General features: G+C 45.0%; 1 protein-coding gene across 2 annotated transcripts in view; it reads left to right on the forward strand.

Annotated features, from left to right (window-relative positions):
- The window catches only part of CREB3L2 (cAMP responsive element binding protein 3 like 2), a 72,358-nt gene that overhangs the window by 28,190 nt on the left and 20,387 nt on the right, over positions 1-23,781 (forward strand). Inside the window, exons 2-3 of one of the 2 annotated variants that reach the window (XM_083572361.1) lie at positions 12,701-12,917; positions 22,265-22,434. In XM_083572361.1, the coding sequence (XP_083428487.1) occupies positions 12,701-12,917; positions 22,265-22,434 (387 nt within the window). Of the gene's footprint in view, positions 1-12,700; positions 12,918-22,261; positions 22,435-23,781 lie in introns of both variants that reach the window. The other variant, XM_083572360.1, reaches the window with a different exon arrangement.

Genomic DNA, 23,781 nt, shown 5'->3' on the forward strand with positions numbered 1-23,781 from the left:
CAGTCCTGGATTCTCAAGTGCTGAAATGTGAGACTAAAAAGCCCTTGCACTTACCAATGCTTAAATTCCCCTAATGAAGTGCTCTGGCACGGTCACCAGTGCCCAGAAGATCTTGTTCACTTCCTGAAGTACTCCTGCCTCATCAGCTCCAATCATGCATATTTGGAAGTGCTCCAGCAGCCTCTCCTTTCTTCCAAGGCAATGTGAAAATTTTGAAGCAGATTGAAGTCCTCCTTCAAGGGAAGGGCTGCAGCTCAGTAGGAGAGCATCTGCTTTGTCTGCAGAAGGTCCCAGGTTCAGTCCCTGGCATCTGCAGTTACAACTGGGAATGTCCCCTGTCTGATTTCCTGAAGAGTCTCTGCCAGTCAGTGTAGGGAATGCAGAGTTATATGGAGCAATAGTCTGACTCAAGGCAGCTTCTGATGGTCATATCTAAAGTTCACTGAAAAAGTGTTTTTTTTTAGTGAGGGAATTTTGCACAAGTAGGAGTGAGGGAAGGTGGATTTAAATGAGGAAACTTGGATATCATGTGTGTGTGTGTGTGTGTGTGTGTGTGTGTGTGTAGATGGGGAAGAAAGCCTTGCTGGAATATGCACTTTTTGGTTAAGACGGGGTTTTTTTGGGTGGGAACAAATGTAAAATTTTTATTGCTTTGTTCCCCACATTGAAATTGAATATACCGTTGTACCTTGGAAGTTGAACGGAATCTGTTCCGGAAGTCCGTTTGACTTCCAGAAGTTCTCCTAATACACTACAGTATGCGGTTTTGTCTAGCACATGCATTGTTGCACAGCACATTTTCCCTGATAATATTCCCCCTAACATAATGCATTTTCCATGTTATTTTTGCTAATAATATGCATGCTTATCCATACTGAGTACATGCCTTTTTGCACATGTTATTTGGCTGGAGGACCTGCCTTGCAAAATTCAGAAATGGTTGTGTTTCTGTTGGCATATTGTTTCAGAAAGTGCAAATTACTGAAGGGTGGAATATATAAATGCCAGCTTAAAAAAAAAAAATGCTCCCACTTTACTGTTTGTTGTAAAGTTAAAATTGATTCATTTCCTACTGTTGCTGTTCTTTCTACTTTTTGCTACTTTCGAGATCCTGAAAGAAAAACGGTAGTCTAGTGTTTTGTGTGTGCAAACATTTTTTTGATTACAGTTGCAGAATGGTAGTATTAGACTTCTTCAAAACATAAACTACAGATGTCAGAGTATGCAAGGTTTCTGGGTCATCCAGTCTCTGTGTGTTTGTTTCTTCTTTTTAAACAAAATCCAATTCAGGCCACAGAGTCAGAAGCGTTCCCCAGTTGTCTGAAAACGGTCTAGTCACCGTAGGCAGTTTTTAAAATAAAAATTCTCTATCCAGCTGTGTGGTGCTCTGTAATTAAAACATTCATAGGCAGCCTAAAATATTGGATGGGAAACCATGCAGTTATGGGTTGTGTGTGTGTGTGTGTGTGTGTGTGTGTGTGTGTGTGTGCCTGTTGTGAGGCATTCTTTTTTGCTGGAGGATACAATCAGTTTAAGTTTCTTCTGGAGACGAGCCAGCTCTCCCGCCCCAAGGAATGCATTCCTGTCTAGCCTAACAGACCAGTAATGAAAGGTGGAGTCCAAAATGTGGTCTAGGACTTTTACTCATTTCTTTCTTTCTTTCCCTGCTAAGGTTAGAGCAGGGAGCGGGGAGGCTTTTTCGGATGACTGGTTCCCCTACCCCTCACTTTTCCATTATTATTTTAAGACAACAAAATTGCCTGTCTGCCTTTAAAGTGGGTTTTGCTGTTGCATCTCCTTTGCACTGAGCCATTTAACCCACAGGTGGCCAACCCACAGGCTGCATCAGGCTCTTTTTATTGCGACCCTCATTTCCCTCCAAATTTGTCCTTTATTATTATTTTTTTAGCGACCATACCTATTTTGAGGTTTGACCATGGTTCAATGTGGCCTTTGACCTGAAAAAGGTTAATCACCCCAGTCTAGCCCGATACTTGGGCAACGGCTCTCCAAAGCCCCAGCAACCTTGGTGTGCCCTCAGACACCCCTCACCTGCCTGTTTTCTTTCTTACAACCAGACTAGGGGATAACACTGCTTCCCAGCTCTCCTCCTCCTTAGTCCCAGTGTCACCCTTGTAGAACGCAGCAGGGCAGAGGCTGGAGCAAAACTAGAAAGGACTTGGCAGCGCTTGTCATTAGTTCTGGCTCAACCAACTGTTTGGCATCTCCACCTTCTGCCTCACCAGTCTCAATGGGCACCAGCCCCCACCGCTGAACTGCATCAGTGTTCACAGTCGGGCCATGATGGTCTTGCTCCTTGGTGGGAGGTCTGCAGGGACTTGAGGGGGAGAGCAGAAGAAGAGAGAGGCAGATGTTGTGAGCTGGAGAAGCCTCCTCTCATCCCAGGATGCATGACTAACCATGATATCACAGTGATTCTGGCCAGCACATAGGCACTCCAGTGGTTTTTCCCTCCCTCCTTAACAGCCAACTGCATGTTCAGTCTGAACCAGAATCTGAATAAGCTTTTACTGATGTCATGGAGAAAGGCAACAGCTTGTTTATCTATCTGCCCTAAGGTGGAAAAAGAGGATAGCAAGAGCCATGTTGCTGGGCTCCTTAACTGAGAACGTTCTGTGTTTGTTTTGTGATCCGTTTTTTTTAAAGCAGATTTGAAAGATCCACTTGCCTGGTTGCCTTTGTCAAGTAAGGGTGGCAGAAAACTTAACAAAACCTTTTTTTTAAAAAAATGAAGGACTTAGGATGGCCTAAAACATAACATTTACGTGCAAGTGAATTTATGAGCAAGACCATGTATAAAGCTATGAAGTCCTGTCAGTCTTGCACTGTCAAGATGCTTGAATTATCTATCTCTCTTCTCCCCTGGCATCTTGGGAACCCCAGTTTGTCCAGTCATTCCTTACCTGTGCCACTCATTTCCATCCTTCCTTTTGTTCTCTATCCACCTTCTCCTGCCCAAGTGCAGACTAGAGACCATGCAGTCCTCCAAACATTGGTGTTTGTCATACAAAGGCTAGCAGTAGTTGGCCAAATGTCACACATCATGCTGTGAGAGCTGCCAAGGGGAATGACATGGAATATTGGAGTGAACTTTAAAATGTGAGTTGGATGCCTGAGTCTGCTGTTTCAGCTCAGCCTTCTGATACCACTCCAGATCCCCAAGCATATCAATTATCTGAGCTAAGGGATAAATGATACATTTGCTATCCGCCAGTCAGCTCAAGAACCCTGATGTTCCAGCAGTGGCCACAGTCTTCCCATGGTTAAATCAAGCTGTCTTTGTCTCAGATCGTATTTAATGATATGAGCATTAGGCTCCACCTAATCTATCCTTTTCCTTTGTGTGTTTAAGTTTGCTCCCTCGGTTCTTGATATGGGGAAACCCCTAGTTTATCCAGTTTGCAACTTCAAGATTCCTGTTACTCACCCTGCTTAGGATTCTGGACTTGGGCTGGAGAACCTTTCAAGTAGACAACTCCTTCAAATAGAGGACTGTCCTTGGCAGAATGCATGGCCACTCTAGCAAGGGGAGGAGGGGATTATAGAATCATAGAATTGTAGAGCTTGAAGGGACCACGAGGATCATCTAGTCCAACCCTATGCAATGCAGGAATCTTTTTGCCCAATATGGGGCTTAAACCCACAAACATGAGATTGAGTCTCATGTTCTATCAACTGAGGTATCCCAGCCATAACATATGCTCCTGAGGCATAGTAACTTAGGTTTGTCCCAAGTGTGTGTGTGTGTGTGTGTGTGAGAGAGAGAGAGAGAGAGAGAGAGAGTGAGAGTGAGAGAGAGAGAATAGTGTGTGGTGGTAGTAGATTGGAGACAAATGACTTTATCTTTTTAGAAAATAATTGCATCTCTGGTTTCCACCATATGTTTCAAAGCAGCTTACAGGAAAAATAAAACATGTAATGTGCAAATTTGTAAGAAGCCTCCCATAGCAGGGATGGTGCCTGCTTGATTTCTAATGGGAGAGTGTTCTATAGTGTTGGGCCACTACATCAGGGGTTGGCAAGGTCTACCTTGCCTGGGCCGGTTCACTCCAGTGGAGATCCCTCCATGGGCCGGATTGTGCACACTCCCATGATTTTCGGCGTCTGCGCATGCGCAGATGTGATTTCCAGCACTGTGGAAGCAAGTCCCTGTGCTGCGCTGGTTTAGCGCAGCATGTGGGGACTCGCCAGGCAGGCGGCTTGTGGGCCGATTAGACGACCCCCGTGGGCTGCTTGTGGCCCATGGGCCTTAGGTTGCTGAACCCTGCACTACATTACCACATTGGTCCTTGCAGACATGAGTTATGCTCCCCTAGATGATGTCAGGACTAGAAATATATTTCAAATATTTAGTTGCCACTTACAAAAGCTTAAGTATCTATCTATCTTTGATTATTCTTTTAGGCTTGATGATGGTTTACTTGCAGGTGGGAGATATCTACTACCGCCTCACTGAGGAGGAAAATGTCTTCCTTGTCCTGGTTTTTTCCCCTCCTTACACATGGGACAAAGTAGATGTGTTCAGCATAAGAACCTGCTATTCATCTTGCCAGCTCTTTTGGAATTTTAAAAACTGGCATAATTTGTATAGTTACGGTAATAAAAAATTTAACCCTAAACCAGAGAACAAATCATTATTGTGGTTGGATTAATTGCACATTGTATGATAAATTTGCCTATTTGGGATTCCTTTTCTGATATCCTGTAGTGCCATCTTTCAGATGACAAATTTGTGCAGCATGTTGTTTTGTCTGCTCCCAACATGATATCATTGATGCCCTTTTTGATTGTTTGTAGCTAGCTAAGTTTATGATATTGGCAATAACCTCAGTTTATCCATTCTGCCTCCCCTTCTTGGATTCTGGCCTGCTGAGATGTAGGTGGTGTTCACAGTTTGTGTGGTTGATGGTCCCCTTTATGGATCAAGCATGAATCATTCAAGCTTTGTACTCAGCAGTTTTAAGGTTAAAGGCTGTTCTGAGTTCCAAACAGCTCTGAAATATGACATAGTTGAATTTTCTGTCTTTTGCCAGTCCAGATGGCACATAGCAGATGCTCACTGTAACATGGCTACCTCCATGAATACACACATAAGAAGGCAAAAACTGCCCTGATTAGAAATGAAAAGAAGATTGGCACCGCCCAGGGAAATAGCAGGAGACCTTGGAAAAGGTGCTACAGAAATTAACTTCACTTAGCCAGCTGATCATTCCCTGCTGCTGTTGTTGTCTGAGGCCTGTTCTGATAGTTGGAGGGAGAAAGAGAGAACACTTGAGCACTGCTAAGTGCTTACCTGGGGTGAGAAGGCCCAGGTTGTCCTGGTATGTGACAAAAGCCTTGATGAAAGGTAGAAGCACCCCCTTTTCAAGGCTTCCTCTTTCTAAAGTGTCCAAAATTTGATAGGCTGGCATAGTTTTATATTTTACTGGTCCTCTTTCTTATACAATGGTACCTCGGGTTACATACGCTTCAAGTTACAGACGCTTCAGGTTACAGACTCTGCTAACCCAGAAATAGTACCTCAGCTTTGCTTTGCTTTGATGAGAACAGAAATCGTGCAGCGGCAGCACAGCGGTAGCGGGAGGCCCCATTAGCTAAAGCGGTGCTTCAGGTTAAGAACAGTTTCAGGTTAAGAACGGACCTCCGAAACTAATTAAGTACTTAACCCGAGGCACCACTGTAATAGTGGTGCAATGCATGGGAAACATCAACAAGAAGCTTACCCAGTCCATTTTATCTCTATACCTGGAAAATCCTTGCATGCTGAATTCCTGGTACAGTGGTACCTCGAGTTACAGATGCTTCAGGTTACAAACGCTTCAGGTTACAGACTCCACTAACCCAGAAATAGTACCTCAGGTTAAGAACTTTGCTTCAGGATGAGAACAGAAATTGCACGGCGGCAGCGGGAGGCCCCATTAGCTAAAGTGGTACCTCAGGTTAAGAACAGTTTCAGGTTAAGAACAGATCTCCAGAACTAATTAAGTTCGTAACCTGAGGTACCACTGTATCAGAATGCTTGCTGCTGAGAAAGCTCAAGAATAGGGGTAGCTTCTTTTTTTTTGGGGGGGGGTAACCAAATCATAGAGATCATTCAAAGAGGACATTGGAACCTGTTGTAATAGGACTGGGCCATCTTCCATCCTATATATACTTCAGTCTTCCCCAACCCTTCAGAACTTTTGGTTTGCAGCTCCTGTCAGCACTTATCAGCATGATGGGAGTTGTAGTCTAGAGCATCTGAAGGGCATCAGGTTTGGGAAAGAATTCCAAGAGAGGGGGCAGGTGACAGTAGCACCAGGTGTCCTCGTCTGAACTTTTTTCTCCTTCCATATGGCCTCCTTCCATTAAGTGATGTGTGGGAAGAATTTGATTGGCTTACACTGGTTAAGGCATTTTTATGTTGTGTGAAAGGATTTATATTCTGAAAAGTAGAATATTAGTTATAATTATGCAAAATAAAGAAATTGGTGGCTATTAATACAGCAAAAGTGCTGCCCTATATAGGTGTCTCCCAGTGGTTATCCTCAGCAGTTCTCAACCTGTGGGTCCCCAGATGTTGTTGGACTACAACTCCCATCATCCCTGAGCTCTGGCCTTGCTAGCTAGGGGTGATGGGAGTTGTAGTTCAACAACATCTGGGGACCCACAGGTTGAGAAAGGAAATGAAACAGGACATACTTGCTCTAAATGTGTTGGAGTAGGAAATCTGTTGTGGTTTTTTACAGCTCTGGTCAAAATGCCTTTGCATTTGGTGGATTTTATAATTTTGCGGGTTGGGGATTCCATAGCAGCATAGTGGATAGGTTCTCAAGTGTGCTTAGGCTGGGGATACCTAGATTTCAATCCCCATTTGCCCACAGAAAGATTCTTGGATGACCTTGGACAGGTGGGTGTCTCACTTATTTCTGTCTCTTAGGTCTGCTGTGAGGATAAAGGGGAAGGGATGACTGTGCATACCACCCTGTGTAGGGAGGGAAGGAAGGAGGGATGAAAATAATTACACAATCTGTCTTTCCCCACATTCCTCATTGAGCAGTCTTTGCAAGGGGAGATGCCACAGGAAAGGAAAGGCTGATTTATCGTTTTGTTCTGCTACTGAAATCAGTGCACAATGAAAGCATCATAATAGTAAATAAATAAAATCACAAACATCTCAATCACAGTTGCAGCATGCACTTCCTTAATATATCTTAGGGCCTCTCCAAACTTGTGGTGGTGATGGTTTTTTTTGGGGGGAGGGGGCATATTCTGTAATATACCATTGATACAATAATAGTGGATTAGTGGTGGATTTATACTGGGCCATCCACACATCATTAGCTAAGTCGGTACAGCATGAGACTTAATTTCAGGGTTGTGGGTTTGAGCCCCAGGTTGGGCAAAAGATTCCTGCATTGTAGGGGGTTGGACCAGATGGCCCTTGTGGTCCTTCCAACTCTACAATCCTATGATTTTATGAACAAGCAAAGAGCGGAAATGAAGCAGCATGTCCTCCCTTGAAATAGTTGCAAGAACAAACAGCATTATAAGGGAGGTGGGTCACAATTTCCCAAAAGCACGGTGAGCACAAATCTTTATGAATGCACAATAAAACGAATGTCCGGAGGGGTTGTTATTATTAAAAGTTGTTCAAAATAACTTAACATAATTCTTAGTAAAGTTTTAATATCGCTGGTTGGGGGCAACAGACACTTCAGTTTTGATGCTGAGGCGCTTGCACTGTTCTCGCTTGATACACGAGCAATGCGCACTGATGTGCCATTGAGTTGTGCAAGCTGCTCTGCCGACTGGTGGTGACGGCTGTGTTAGACAGCGCATGTGATCAGGAGTTGTCAACACCTGGTCATTCCACACCATATTTTTGATTTAAGTGGTGTGATATCGCATGCCATCCTGCCTCTCTCTGCGTTTGTGAATCCTGATGACATGAAGACATGGCCTTAATTTGTCGCACTTGAGGACAAACGAGCTGCTCAGCACGCGTTGGTTTGCTGCTAAATAAGATCAAACAGATAAGCTGGCTCCTTGGGATAAATAAACCCAGCAAGACTGGGCTAACCATTTTGCTAAAGTACTCTTTTGAGAGCAGAGCCCCAGTTAAGCTGGCTAAGGTAATTTTGACAGTGCTGAGGGCTTAATTGTCCTGACTCAAGTCACTGGTAGTGAACTTGTCCTGTGTGATGTTTTTGGAACCGTTGCCATTTTCTCAGCTTTGTGGGAATCTTAAAATGTGAGTAATCCCCTTGGTGAGTAGCTAATTTTACGGAAGCGGAAGGCAGCTTGCAGAATCTTGCCCTTCTCCTCTCTGCCCTGCAAAAGCTTCTCCAGAGGAGGGTTCAAGGGACCTACCAAACACTGTGGCCAGGGGCTGCAGTCAGATGGGGGCATTGCCTGAATTTGGGCAGTGGGATCTTTCAGTGTTTGGCCAAGTTGCTTGAGGTTGGGTAATTTCCCTCCTCTCACTGCAGCCTGTAAGACTTAGCTGACAATGTTCAGTAGGTTGTTGTCCCTCTTTCCCTCTCACCTTCAGAGAGGCTTTGACCTGGGGAGGAAAAAAATCAGTTGTTTGAGCTGATCTCTGCACCAGGATAGATCTCAGGGGGTGATGCTCTGATGAGCATGCTCAGTGGGTACAGAATCCTGGTTGGCTATGGGGCAGAAAACAAAGTGGGAGGGGAGGGGACAACATGGAGGAGGTGATGACTGGTTTTAACAATGAACAAGAGCACTCAACACTGCAACATTCGTATGTGGGCATTTTGCCTTTTTGCAGAGGTGCACCAGTACTCCGTTGCAAAGTGTAATAAAAAAAGGGAAAGTATGCAGATTCTTTCCTTATTTTAGGAGATAGCTACAAACTTTTGATAGATGTCAGTATTTATGTATGTTTGTAGATGCTTCTTGTTGGTGGTGAATAGTTACATTGCATTCTCCGTTTTCCTTTTAAAAATTTGCCACTGCCCATAGTGGCAGTGAGTTTTCGTGGGCAGAGGTAGCTGTAATTTCTCCTTCCAAAATGCTCCTAGGATGATGGAGGCATAGCGTCTGCTGGCTGCACCAAAGAGATCTATTTCCACCACAAGTGGTTGGAAAAACCATTCAAAGTCTACCCTGAAACAGATAGTTTTTGACCATACCAAAATTGATGCATTCTCATCCCCATTCACCCTCCTCTGCAAAATTTTCTACTTGTCAGTGGGTGTTGAATTCTGGAGAGGGGGCATTTCATCTTGACATTACCTCTTGATGCTGCTGTCTGCAGTTCTGCAGCACAGCTGTTCTCCCTGAGTATCTATTTGGGCAAGCAGCAATAAACACAGAGTGCACCCTTCATGCGGATTGTGGGCGTTGGACTCCTTGGGGGGTAAACACTGTCATGTGCAAATGTTGGGTGAAGTCATCTTATGCACGCAGAAGCAAGCACACACCCAACTCAAAACTGAGTGCACCACATATTTCTAAATGACCTTCTTTGCTGTAATGCTCTCAAGAGTGTAACGTAGGAACACGGAAGGGACCAGAAGCCAATCGAGGCGAGATGCAGAAAAATGTACATGAGCATGTTCAGGCCTCAACATGTTAGGCTAAATTCAGATCCACTACACAGTTTCCTATGAATCCATCTTTAGATTTTAACTTGAGCAGGCAAGCAACTTGTAAATGCTGGTAACCAAATACTCTGTGGAAGGAAGATTAAATGCCTGATTCTGACCAAGTTAAGGGAGAGACAGGAGGGGTGATTTGAGAATGCAACAGTTTTGGGGAAAACATTTCCTTAATGTGGTGGATCCAGAATACTGTCATGGACCCCAGATTTTCAGATAGCCAAGTGGAAGGAAATCAAATTAAAACAGGTGGGAATTCAGGACATCCCCATCCCCCATTATGATGGTGACCTGTCACCCTTCCAACATTAAGAGTTAGATCTGCAAGCAGGCTAGAAAACCTAGCAAAGGGTATTCCCAAAGGGATTTAGTTCCACCCAGACGTGATGCGAAGATTAAATTTTGCATGATTCATATATTTCTACCATGCACACCCCTCCCATGACCTGAGCCCTTTTGGGAAGTAGGTGGGTGGAATCTCACCAAAATGAAATGGATAGTGGATGACATTAGCTAGCTAGTTAGCTATGTAGGGAATGAAAGCCTGGAGAACACACACACACTCTCTGTGTGAACGTAGATACCGTTATGAATGGCATGCCCAGTTGGTAAAAAACTGTTTGAATGTAAAACGAAACAACAACCCCCAAACCATGGTTTTGCAATCAAAAGTCAGCAACCCAGGATCGAGCTTAGAGCTGGGGATGGAATCAGGAGGTTGACCCTGGTACAAGGTCTGGGATGGGGGAAAGTGCAGGGTTTTGGCAGCAACAAACTTTGGCTTGGCTACCAAGGCCAACAGAAAATTGTGGACTCCTGACCCCGTCAGTCTAACCCAGCAGGTAGGACATTCACCCAGCACTTGAGCACATGGATTGTTGGCAGAAGCATGGACACGATGGGTGGTGCACCCAAATTTATGACTTGTGTGTGAGTTGCAGACCCAGATGAGGAGTTGCTGGTAAATACTTGGGCCTCTGTGATCCTAGGGTGCTGGTGCTGAACATGACAGAGGCAGTAGAAGATAAGTGGGGCATCTGGAGCAGGTGGGTCTGGTCTGACAATTCAGTTCTAGACACTTGCCTACCTCACACTCACTGTGCTGCTGCTGACACCCTGACTTAGTGGGCTACAGGCATGAAGGCCTGCAAATGTATTTCAGCTCATACTAGACTGGCGCTATCTAAAAATAATAGAATGTGACTTGTGGCATAGTTGCCAAAAAAAGCTTGGGTCCTCTGCCTTGATAGTTTTATAGTTTCATCCTAAAATAACAGCAGATAAACTGGTTTTATTGCAAAGAACAAGGTGGTTACTGATTGTGATCTGTGTTCTTTGTAGCTCTACAAATAACTAGGTATTTGTTTTAAGACATTTTAACAAGCGGGACCTGTAGCATTTGTTCTTCCAACTTAGCCATTCAGTCTGGATTCAGCTGGTTTTTTCACTCCCAATATTATTTTCTACTTATGCAAATCTTTTAGTTCTCCCAACAAGCCTGTGGATACCTCCTCTTGTGCATGGATGGTGGTGTTTAAGTTAGGTAAGAGAGAATGGAGGACACTCTTATTATTTAGGATATGATGCTTAGTACCTAAATAGGGTAAAGTAGGTCAGGTTCTGGTTTGTTCTCAATTTCCCAGTGCCAGGCAGACATCCTGTTGCTGCTGGTATTGCATCGACAACTTTTGTTGCTAGACGTCTTTCAGGGTGCTCTGAGCTGCTTTGAGGATTTCATTTAGAGAAGTTGAGAGTTAACTGAAGTGTGGGCCTTGGCCTCCCCTACAGGGGTTCTTGCAATCAGATATACGGTAAATAGCCTCTTATGCCAGCGGCAGGCTCCATGAAAGGAATGTTTTGTCTGAAAGGCGTGGTATGTGGCCGGACAGACTGAGCTGCTGCTGGAGGCTCCAGCTGGGGCATGGCCAAGTTGTCCTTTTAAAAGCCTTGGTTCCCTCCTCCCTTTCTTCATATTGAAGTTCCAAGGATCGGAATTCCATTTTTCTGCATTATTATAAGCTTCAGCACATCAGTGGGGTTGGGCATGCGGGTGGCAAAACCTGATGACTTAAATAAAAGAAAACGCTCCCACTTTATGAGGAACATCCTCTGTCCTTTTCTGTGTGCATTGAACTGGTACATGTCTGGTGCAGTGTAACCCCCAGCGCACATTTATTTGGCTGGCAGAAGTCACATTTCCTTTATTTTCCTAGGTTCCTGGTTCTTCTTTCCTCCACTCCTTTTCCCAAGTACAGGCTGGGTGCTTTTTCCTTTGGTACAACTACATTAGGATTGTTGGAGGCAGTTTCAATTCAGAGTGACCTGGACTTTCAACTCTAGCTTGAGGTCATCAAGACCTTCATACTGGGGCATCAAACTGATACTGGAGTTTGCTTAGTGCCTCAATGACATGTTCAAGCTGGAAACTGCTGCATTTGCCATGGTCTTAGGCTGTGTACACACTGTACAATTAAAGCACATAGCTTCCTCCAGTAAACCGTGGGAATGGTAGTTTACCCCTTGCAGAACCAAAATGCCCAGCATCATTAACAAACTACAGTTCCCTGGAGTCTTTTGTAGAAGTCACATGCTTTCAGTGTCTGGTGTGTTTACAGCCTGAAATGGTTTTTACAATAACTTGCATCTAGCTATCTTGTTGCCTCGTTTTAGTTGGATATTTTTCCTCTCCGGGACACTGTAAAAGGTGTTCACTGAAATGCAGGGTGTGTATCCTGGATTGTCCCCATTAGCAATGTCTCCTGATGCTAATGTGCTCATTAGTTGCCCTGCTTGTATTTGCACCAACAGGTCCTGCATATGTATGATAACCGTAAATGAATGACACTAACACTGATCGATGACTGTTGTGATGGTGCAAACCGTCCAAGAACCACAAATGAAATTGCTGCCCAGGATTTGGCACTGAACGACTGTAGGGCCCCAAATTGTCAAAAGACTTTGATGCTTATCACTTTTATTTGTTTGCCAGTGTTTGTTATTTTGGTGAATGCCTTTATGTCGCAGTGAAAGGACATCCTCAGTATTCTTTTTTCCCTTTCTCTCTCTCGCAGCATTTCACTGAACTCCTCGATGAGTTTTCCCAGGACGTTTTGGGGCAGCTCTTGAACGACCCCTTTCTGTCCGACAAAGATGAGATAATGGAAGTGGAGCTGTCACCTGCATCTCCTGCTCCCCTCATCCAAGCAGAGCACAGCTACTCTCTTTGTGGTGACTCGCGGCCACAGTCCCCGCTAACCCACATTTCAGCCGATGATAACTTCAATGAAGGTATGGGTTAACGAGTTTTGGACTTCACAAAAGAGTTTTTACAGTCTGGGATATTCTAGTTGGTTGTGTTTCCATGGGAGCTGATTTTTTAGGCGATCTTCTTTGAATTTTCTGAATGGCTAGGAAATACCTGAAAGGGGGCTCCTCTCCCTTCCTTCCTAAGATATGGTGTACTCTAGGTGTCTCTGTGTCAAGGCTAATAATAGAATCTTCCATTTGAGTTGGTCAAGTGAGACTGACCAAGAGAACTGAGTTTGGCCTTTATAAGTGATTGTTTTGAGGTGCTGGCTGCCTCTCCAGAGATCTGATGTGGAATTGGTTATCAACCGGAGTGTTTACGCTCTACTTCCACCTCCTCTCAACCTGTATATTTGTAAATAATTTCAAATACACACAGGTCCCTCTTTTCAAACACAATGTGCTCCCAGGGAATTGTTTGTTAGGCAAACTTTCGCATCGTTGCATGATGGTTTCCATTATTTCCTAAGGGGACATTTTCATCCATGCTTTCTGCCTGAAACTTCTGCAGCCAATTTGCAAAGGCCAAGAAAGGGAAATGTCAGAGCTCTCCTGCTCCCTGATTTTCCGCTCTCTCTCTTTCCCTCCATGCTTTCTGTCGGAAATGTCTGCCATTGACCAGCAGAACACAAGCAAGTCAGGAAGTGAGCAAACTGGCTGTTCAGATATCTATATCAGCCACTTGTGTAACAAGGTTTGGGTATAATTCTTTGTGTTCCAAGAGCGAGCGTTCCTATAGCAGGACCTGCCAAAAAACCTGCTCTGACTTCCTTCCAAAGGAAACTAAACCCAGGTAAGCACTGTGATCCCATAACTTCTCCCTGCTCAAAGAAGTAGGGTGAAGGAGGTTGATGGTAGAATTGAGAAACTTCTTCTAGAATTGTGCATTTTGGAGACTAGAATGTTAGGCGAGGTGGCTCTTTTGTCCCTGGGTGGGTCCTTGCATATATGGTTTTTCTGCCCTGCTGCCAAATGATTTTTCACAGAGGAGATTCATGTTTCCTATCCTTGAATATGGTTTAACCCAGCCTTCCCCAACCCCCCAGTTGCCTTGGAAAACTGTGCTGTGCTGACTGTGGCTGATGAGAGTGGTAGTTCAAAACATCTGGAGGGAACTAGGTTAGGGAAGGCTCACTGAATGCATATTGAATTGGTGAGCAGACCTATATTTGCATTTTTTAAAAAGATGGATCTGCTCTCTCTCTGTGTGTGTGTGCTTTTTGCTATATAGGTGTCCCAGCCTTCTCTGAAAGGTGACTTGCAAAATATGGCAGAGTGAAGGTGAATTCAAACTCAGTGAAGTTAAGATGCAAGTTCGTTTTTAAGATGGAAGTATCTGAAAGGATAGGGACGCGGGTGGTGCTGTGGGTTAAACCACAGAGCCTAGGACTTGCCGATCAGAAGGTTGGCGGTTCAAATCCCCGTGACGGAGTGAGCTCCCGTTGCTCAGTCCCTGCTCCTGCCCAACCTAGCAGTTCGAAAGCACGTCAAAGTGCAAGTAGATAAATAGGTACCGCTCTGGCGGGAAGGTAAATGGCATTTCCGTGCACTGCTCTGGTTCGCTAGAAGCGGCTTAGTCATGCTGGCCATGACCCGGAAGCTGTACGCTGGCTCCCTCGGCCAGTAAAGCGAGATGAGCGTTGCAACCCCAGAGTCGGCCACGACTGGACCTAATGGTCAGGGGTCCCTTTACCTTTATCTGAAAGGATACTTCAATGGAGTCTGCTCAGGTGCATTTTGAGAGTCACAAATTAAAAAGGCAGATGGAAAGGGATGAGAAAGATAGGAAGGAATATGAAATATTACAGGAAAGGAGACTGAATAGAATTTGCAGGTGGTCTGCTGCCGTTCTGTGGCCCTTGTCAGCTCTTGTGAATTAGTATACAAGTGTGAAAACCAGCCGTATGTGCTGCTAAAAACCATCTCAGAGCAGCTTTATATAACAGTAACTGTCAGCTATCATACTTGCCCGAATTCCAAGTGGTAATTCACGACTTGTATTTTGTTTCTTGAATGATCAAGTACATGTAATATCTATATCCAACACGTTTCTAACATAAGGATTCTTTTAAGTGACATGACAATGAAGCCTGAACATTGAAGGGTGCAAACTGCAACTATCATAATTCTTTTTATATACCTCTTTCAGGCAGCCATGTCTTGAATACCACATACAGCTCTAGCTGTCTCTTTTGAAAAGGGTATCATAGGTCTCAGTGGCATAGCGTGGGTTCCAGAACCCGGAGCAAGAGCAAGAAACCCAGACAGATTGGCAGGGTATAAATAAATTAATAATAATAATAATAATAATAATAATAATAATAATAATTGTCCTCATAACCACCCACTGATTGGCTGCAATGAAGGGGCAATAGCTCAGCGACCTATTCAAGTGGTAGCTGTGGTGCCCTGTGAGAATTGAGCATGGCGAAGAGAGGGATTGGGGGGGTATCAGGAGTGGGGAGATTTTCTGTGTGAGGGGGAGGGCTTCCTATTTTTTATTTAATATTAATATTTTCTGGGGTTTTTTTCTCTTTTGAAATTTTTGTCCCCCTAAGAATTCTGTGCCCAGGGCAACCGCCCCTGTGGTCACGCCACTGGTAGATCTAGACCAGGGGTTGGCAAGGCTTATTGGGCATGGGCCGGATCACTCCCGCGGAGATCCCCCATGGGCCGGACCGGTGCAGTGCATCACCAGAAATCGCGTCTGTGCATGTCCGTGGCGCCGGAAATAGTTTCTGCGCATGCCCAGATGCCAAAAATTGCCCCTCCGCAGAAGTGATTTTTGGCGTCTGGGCATGTGCAGAAGCATTTTCCAGTACTGTGGACATGTGCAGACGCAATTTCCAGTGTCTGGGCATGCGCAGAAGTGATTTCCGGAGCCGCGGAAGAGAGTCCCCGCACCGCGCTGCACTGGTTTAGCGCAGTGTGCGGGGACTCGCCAAGCAGGCAGCTCAGTTCGGAGGTGGCTTGTGGGCTGGTTAAACGGCCTCTGTGGGCTGCTTCTGGCCCATGGGCCTTAGGTTGCCGTCCCCTGATCTAGACAAAGATCAAGACAATGGAAGGTGACATGATCAAGAGCCTGGAGCATATTTCCGTCAAGGAAATACTTGCAAGGAGGCTTCTTAAGTTTAGGAGACGATTACTTGGATGGCCAGGTTGGAAGTGGTGAGAGGAGATGATGGCCAGACCTATGCAATAGAAGAGACCCTGTCTTGGGCCCCAGCCAGTCTAGCATGTGAAACCGGTGGGGTCAATGTTGAATGGAGCAGACAGGCAGGATCGTGTGAGGTAGAATGAAGATGTTCTTCAGACATATTAGTCCCCTTACCATTCAAGTCATGAATGGGAAACCTCTGGGCTGTGTCCAGCTTCTGGCTCCCATCAGCCCCAGCCAGGAAAGCCCAATGGTCAGGGAGGGTGGGAGTTGTCGTCCAACCACAGCTGGAGGACTTCAGGTTCCCCACTTCTAGTTTAGGGCTTTATGGGTAAGAAAAGTCTGTACAGTCGTACCTTGGAAGTCGAGTGTGGGGTATCTTTTTGACTAAATTGTTCCAATAATGATTGCCCGCCCTTCACCCTAAGGTCAGGAGTGCGTTACAACAACACTGAGCATTGGAAACTAGAAGGAAAAGCAGACTTTCAGCAGCATTTTAGGGAAGGCCGATATGTAAGGAACTTGATATTATCTTCCAAAACAGAATAATATTTATCGTGCAGATCCGGAGTAATTTCTGGTTCACTTTATATAGTTGCCTTTTAACTTGGTCTGCTTTTAATTATGCAGTCCTTGGTTCCTATTTCTGTGCGGCTTTCTTCTGGGAGTGTGAAGCAGGCATTCCCAGCATCCTTTTCTCCCCCCCCCCCACCTAAAAAAAAAAGTCTTGTGATGAGTCATACATCTGGTGACTCATCAAACACTTACTTTACTGCTCCAAGCGATGATGCCTACATAAAACTCCTGCAGAGAATGGAGGTGGATAAGAGCTTAAGAAGTGGCATGCAAATGCCCCCCCTCACCCCCAGAATCCACCTCATATTTTTCCCCTTTCTTCCCCATGTGGATTCAGTTCTGTCTAAAGGGCAAAAGGTTCCCTTTTATATATAAAAAAAGTCTAATTGAAAATTGAATCTGGTTCCTATGGCAACAGAGTCCTGTTTGATTCCCCCCCCCCCCCCATAGAGAAGTTAGATTGCTTTAAATAAATGATAGTCACACTTTTGTCCCCAAGATGCACCAATATGAGGATTGCGTTTTTGCCCTCAAGGGTATGCATTTTTTTTAAGATGGAGGAATGCATGAGTTGTAAGGGACCCCAAGGTTCATCTAGTCTAACCCCCAAGAATGCAGGAATCTCAGCTAAAGCATCCATGACAAAAGCCACTTGTGGGCATTTTATGAACACGAGTCATTCATAAATGATGCTGTGCGCTTTGTGCATTGTAGCTGGGGATTTGGTTTCTCAGAATAATTAATGTTTTGAAGTGGCCCTGGCTTGTGGGCCAGCTGTTTTTGCTTTTTTGTTTTAAGTTGAAATAGATTACAGCCTGATGAAACTAATAATGTATTAAAATAGCCTGGGGTTGTTTGTTTTTTAAATGTCTGTGGCTGGCATAAAACAATGTTGGCATCGGGCAGCAACATTTTAATTTTCCCAGGCTTTTAAACAGATCATTGTTTTAATCAAATTGTTGCACTCTGTGCTAAATTGTTTTGATTACTTTAATTTGTGTTTATAGTTCAGCTTTTCAGAAGTCAGTTAAAAACTTTGTTTTGTTGGCCTTCCAGATGGGCCATAAACCTGTTTTTCAATTTCATTGACTTAAAAAACAAAAACAAAAAAACCTCTTTCCAGCATGCTACCTGAATTGGGAAACCCATAGGTCCAAAAACAATGCACAGATTGATTTATTTTATACCTTTATAGAACCTCTGTGGTTTGTTGTATGTATGTAGGTTAGGAAGTCTGAGTAGGTCATTCTAATAGTACAGCTTCAAAGTAGTACACTGTGGAGAGGGATGTCGTTCAGTGGGGGTGCATTGCACCTAGAAGGTATGAGTTTCAATCCCTGTCACCTCCTGTACCCTCTGCCAGTTACATAGATAAGGCTGAATTAGATGGACCCAAGATCTAAATTAGTATAAGGTAGCTCTCTCTGTCCTGGAGCTGACCCATGGTTCAGATTATCGCCCTTGGCTGCTCTCGAGCCAAACTGATGGCAGTGCAGATGTCACAGTGATATCAAACTATTTTTGTCTGCAAGGGCCTTAAATACTTACTTCACCAAACCTGTTCTAGGCCTGACACAGCTTGCCTTGAAATAAATCTGTCCTTGATACTGGCACTTAAAATACTAAATTGATTGATGTCTGTTTGTGTACGTGTGCTGTTCAGTTGTACCAAGTTCATCAGGAACGCGGGTGGCGCTGTGGTCTAAACCACTGGGCCTCTTGGGCTTGCCGATCAGAAGGTGCTCCTGCCAACCTAACAGTTTGAAAGCATGCCAGTGCGAGTAGATAAATAGGTACCACTGCAGCGGGAAGGTAAACAGTGTTTCCATGCGCTCTGGTTTCCATCGTGGTGTTCCGTTGCCCCAGAAGTGGTTTAGTCATGCTGGCCACATGACCCAGAAAGCTGTCTGTGGACAAACGCCGGCTCCCTCGGCCTGAAAGCGAGATGAACCCATAGTCGCCTTTGACTGGACTTATTTGTCCTTTACCTTTTACCAAGTTCACGTTAGCCTCCTGAAGTGCTTTTTTTGTGACTATACTCACTGGTGTCTTTCTTTGTTGCCTGTGGCAGCCATTTTGTGATGGCACCCACAGCACTTTTGTCTAGATATGAGTACCATCATCTCATTTTTACCAGGAAAAGAGAGAAACACATTCAGGCGCTGATATTGACCATGGCAACCTTGAAATTAGTAACTTTGAGGGTATGTGACTGTGGTGGTTGTTGTTGTTTAAATGGTTTTAGACAGTTTTTAAATGTCTTAATCGCTTCAGTTTTTTTTTAAAAAAACTTGTTTTCAAATAAGTTTCATTTTATTTTTGCATGCTTAAAGAAGCAGCTCTGCTATGGGGAAATCAGGTTCTGAGACCAAACCCTGGCAAAAATGGAGCCTTGGTCTTGTCAGTTGAATTGGTGATTCTTTCCTTTTAAAAGTGATCATTTCACCCATGCACTTGAGCTCCACCTTCCTTCCCCTCTCTGTTTAATCATTCCACACTGCCTCTCTGGAATAAGGTTCCAGTGTTTGGTTGCTGCACAGTGGTGCCTTTGTCAGGAGCAAGCCAGCAGCTTGTCTTTCATTATCTGTGGTGGTAGCTGGAGCAGAAGGAAGGGAGAGGGTGCGTGGGTGGGGAAGAAACCCCTGCCCCTGGACAGCCGCTCAAAGAAACTATTTATAGATGAATGCAGCCTCTCACCTGGCAGAACAGAGGGGCGAGGCTAGCATGGCAGAAGCAGCACAAAGGGATTTTTGTCTGCCTTGGCATGTTGAGTGAAGACGCTGCATGGTATGGCACAGGGAGGCCTCAAACACTGTAACTGGCACAGTAATATTATTATTAATTTCATTTATGAATAGCTTCCTGTAAAGCCACTTGAAGCAATATCACAGTACAATAAAAGCGGCTGCCTGTATAAAAACCAAAACTATTGCATGTATAAAAACAATTCCAAACAGATTCAGATGCTAACGGGGATAAAAGTCTCATCTTGGAAGGCTTGTTGCTGAAAAGGAAAAATCTCAGACAGGCACAAAAACACAACAAAGACTGTGTGTGGCAGGGATGCAATGGGAAGAAGTTCCAAAGAGTAGGTGCCACCACACTGAAGCTCAGTTCTGACATTGTGGAGCATAGCTGTCAATGCTTTCCTTTTTTTAAGGGAAATTCCCTTATTCCGAATAGGATTCCTCGCAAGAAAAGGGAAAAGTTGACAGCCATGTTGTGGACGGATCTCCTCATTGGATGGTATTTTCAGGTTGTCATCTTCTGCGGAATGTCGCGAGTGTTTGGGTGTGTAAGGTGCATGTTTTTAATATATCAACATCTGTGGTTGAAAGGAGCTCAGGTGAGTCAGAGCTGGTCCAATACATGATGCTGCTGAAGGCAGAGGACATCAGCAGCATCCTTACCCATAACTTCAAATGGGGGGGGGGGAATCCATCAGGACCTTTTTCTTCATAAGCAGTTAAAGCAGGATTCTTGCATAGCTCTCATTTAAGCATGGCTTGTGCAGGAGAAAGGAGTGGACTTTCCTCCCTGGTTTCGATTTGTTTAGACCAGGCAACATCTGCCCAAGATGCCCACCTTGCCCTATAGTTAGGTCTGTGGAGAAAGGCCTGTGCCTAAGACCCTGGAGAGATGTTGAGCTCAGATTTAGTGGAATCATCAAATCAGGTGCTCCCAAGGGTCTAGTCCACCCCTCAATGCAGGAATATTAATGGTCCATATTGCCAATGTAAGCCAACTCTTTAGCAAAGCGTCATGAGCACGTATCCTGAGCAAGGGAACAGTTGTCGCATAACCTGCCTCTTGTGAACAGGGCTCCTTTTGCGGTGTGCATGAGGGGAGGGGAAGGAAGTTATAGGAAAGAATAAACGTTTCTTGCCTTCTCTGCCTTGCACATAAACCTCCAAGGACGAGCAAGACTCTTACATGGAGTCCTGAAGCACCACGTTTATTGGATATAGAATTAAACACCTGCTGCCTGTTGCTGCTTACGTGGTAACAGGGTGTTCTTTTCTAAACTAATTTGCACACCATTGATTTATATTGCATTGGAGGGCATTAAAGACTGGTATTCCTTTAGAAAACTAAATGTACAGCATTGCAGAAATGCAAGGTCAAGTTATAAAGCAAGATATGGACTTCATACTTAGGAAACTGAAAGCCCTCTTTGGAAGGACTTATGGAGGAACAACATGCATATATATCAAAGGAAATACAGCTAACTTATTAAAGAGCGTAACGTATGCCATGGGTTTGATATACAGTACAATCGGCTCTTCAAGGAGTTTGTGTGTGTGAGTGTGTTTGCGCACCAAGAATCTCTTGAGCATAGATTCTATATATAAAAATTATGGTTACCATTCATTATACAGTTATTCTTCTTGGCAGAGCTTGGATTACTGTTTTGAAGTGTCTAATTACAGGATGTATACATATTTATTTTTGCTTGTAATCTTTTTGGCCTGGCCTATCGTTATTCAAATTACATCTTCCTTTGCCAGCAGGGGAGGTTAAGATTACACCACAAAGTAATTACTAGCATCAGGCCGACGCAGTCGCTCCCTCCCTCCTTCCTTCCTTCCTCGTTGCTGCTCATTTTGAAGGCCCCCGGAGCAGCAGGCCGCAGGGCTCTTTCGCTCTTGATTTCCACTCTTCTTCTGTCTTCGTGGCCAAAGTGCGTGGTAATTGCATTCTGCTGCAATAAGTATTTCCCTGAGCCGAGATCTTCTGCGTATCTCATTTCTGCTGAAGAGGCGTCGTTGGCAAAGATAACAACATGTATACTGCCTCCGATGCAGCTTCTGGGTGATACGTTCTGGCAAAAAGCCATGGGGGATGAGGGTTCCAGTGCCTGCTCACCTTGATAGATGGAAAGGCTACCAGAATGCTCTGAGTCGAGACAATCTATGGTGGTTGAGGAGGCTGCAGCCTTCCCAGATGTTGCAAGACTACAACTCCCATCACTCCCGATGGTTGTCCACTCTGGGTGGGTCTGCTGGGAGCTGGATTCCAACGACCTATGGAATGCCACAGGTTTCCCAACCTGACATTATCCCAGTGATCACTGATATGTTAAACTCTGTTGGTGTGAGGACCTCGTTTTCCAGAGAACAAAGCGGGTCTTGCCTTTTGGAAGTGGTTTCTGCTCAGATCTTGGGAGCTGATGCAAAGAAGGCACAATGCCAGCGGCAGCCGGGTTCTGTTGGCATGTGTGGACCCCCGGCTGCTTTGTCTAATGGCTTGTTTAGTCTTGTTTGCGGCTTCTGCTTGCAGCGTTCAGTAATTACCTCATTTTCTGTCTTCCGCCAATCCACCTTCACCCCAGGGCTATGCTTAGGCTACCGTTTAAAGCCCCAGGTTTCCGTATGAAGTAATAGCCTGGAAGGGGAGGGTAGAAAGACTTTGCTTAATGAGTTAAATGCTTTCTCTCCAGGCTTCCTGTCCTTGGCTGGGGTTTGCTTTTGTGAGCTTCTTTCTCCCCTTTCATTTCTGCGAAAGTCTTGCCGGTTCCGACTGCTGGTTCTTAATATATGCCTGTGCCTCTCTCTCTCTCTCTCCTTCCCCCGCCGCTCAATCCCTTTTCCAGCAGACTTGGAAAATGACAACTGGTGTCTGGGCTCAGAGTTGTCTTCAGCAACCATCAAGACAGAACCTACCACGGGAGATGCACCAGGCCTTGCTCCCTCGGTCAGCCTCACCTCCACATCCAGCCCCGCAAGTCTGGAGGCTGAAGAGCCTCAGATGCAAGACGATGGCATGGTACTGTTTGGGGTTACTTCTCTTCATGATGGCTTAACTGGCTTGACACGGATGGTGTCGTTGGCTATTGAGGTGTAATGTAGTGGTTAAAGTGTTGGACCAGGGCCCGGGAGACCTGGGTTCAAATCCCCCCTGGTCCAGTCATCTCTCAGGGTTGTCGACTGAATAAAATGGGGAGGGGGTGAACCCTATGAACCACCTTGAGAGCCTCAAAGTGAAGGTGGGTTACAAATGATTGGGGGGGGGGGGCGAAATGAGAGCATTCAGAAGTGGAGACCTGCTTGTTTTAGGCAGTGGTTCACTTTTCTGTACAAATGGTAACCTGCTTTGCTGAATGGGGGGAGGACTTGGTTTCATAGAGTATGACACTGCCCTTGCCTAGTTCTGCATCCCTGCAGAAGGGAGTTGCCACAAGGACTCTTCGGCATCTCATGGTTTCTGTCTATACTTTCATCCGAGTTGGTTGGAGAAGTATTATTCATTATCTATTAGATTTATATACCACCCTTCATCACGAGATCTCAGTGTGGTTAGCAGGATAAAAGCAGGATACAGAGTGGTACCTCTGTATAAGTCCGCCCCATCCAGCATCCATTTCGGCGGACGTCTGCGGCACACCTGGAAGTACCAGAACGAGTTACTTCCGGGTTTGCCCTTGCGCATGTGCAGAAGCGCAAACTGCTCCACGTGCGTGCGCAGAGCGGCGCTTTGTCGAGTGTCCTTTGTGTTGAGTGTCCAGGGCTTCGGAACGGATCCCAGACTCAAAACAAGGTGCCACTGTGCAAGGTAAAAGCACCAGTAAGTAGTTAAAAACAACAAAACAATACTGCCACACACACAGACACATTTAAAAGGCTGTAGAATATTAATCAGCCTTAGGAAACAAAAAAAGAGAAAGAAATGCAAAATACAAATTAATCCCTCCTCCATTGAACAACACCCCCCCCCAAGTTAAAACCCTATCCCCATGAAAACCATAAGTTTAGCACATGGGGGCTACCTCCAAAAGGACAGTGCACTTTGGTATTGCCCCTTTGGTGGTAACCCCCCTGGGGCAGCCCCACCTCCAAGGCAGGCAGGCTTTATAGAGCTGCCCCTGCCACAGTCCTTTCCATGGTAGGTTGGCCATTTAGGCCAGTAGAAATGCACTGCCGCATAAGAGGGTGTGGACTTGCATATCATTTGCAGGCATGAATATGTATCTATTTTGCAGAGGCAAATTGATAAAGCATTGCTATAATTTAAGTAGAAACACAGTCCGTCTCTCCATGGTGAGGAAGACTGTAACCAGGCGGCCTGTGTGAATGCTCAGTCTGCTTTCCTGATGCAACCTCCAGGCTCCTGCTG

Source organism: Podarcis filfolensis (assembly GCF_964270895.1).
Source record: "Podarcis filfolensis genome assembly, chromosome: 10".
NCBI classification, from domain to species: Eukaryota; Metazoa; Chordata; class Lepidosauria; order Squamata; family Lacertidae; genus Podarcis; species Podarcis filfolensis.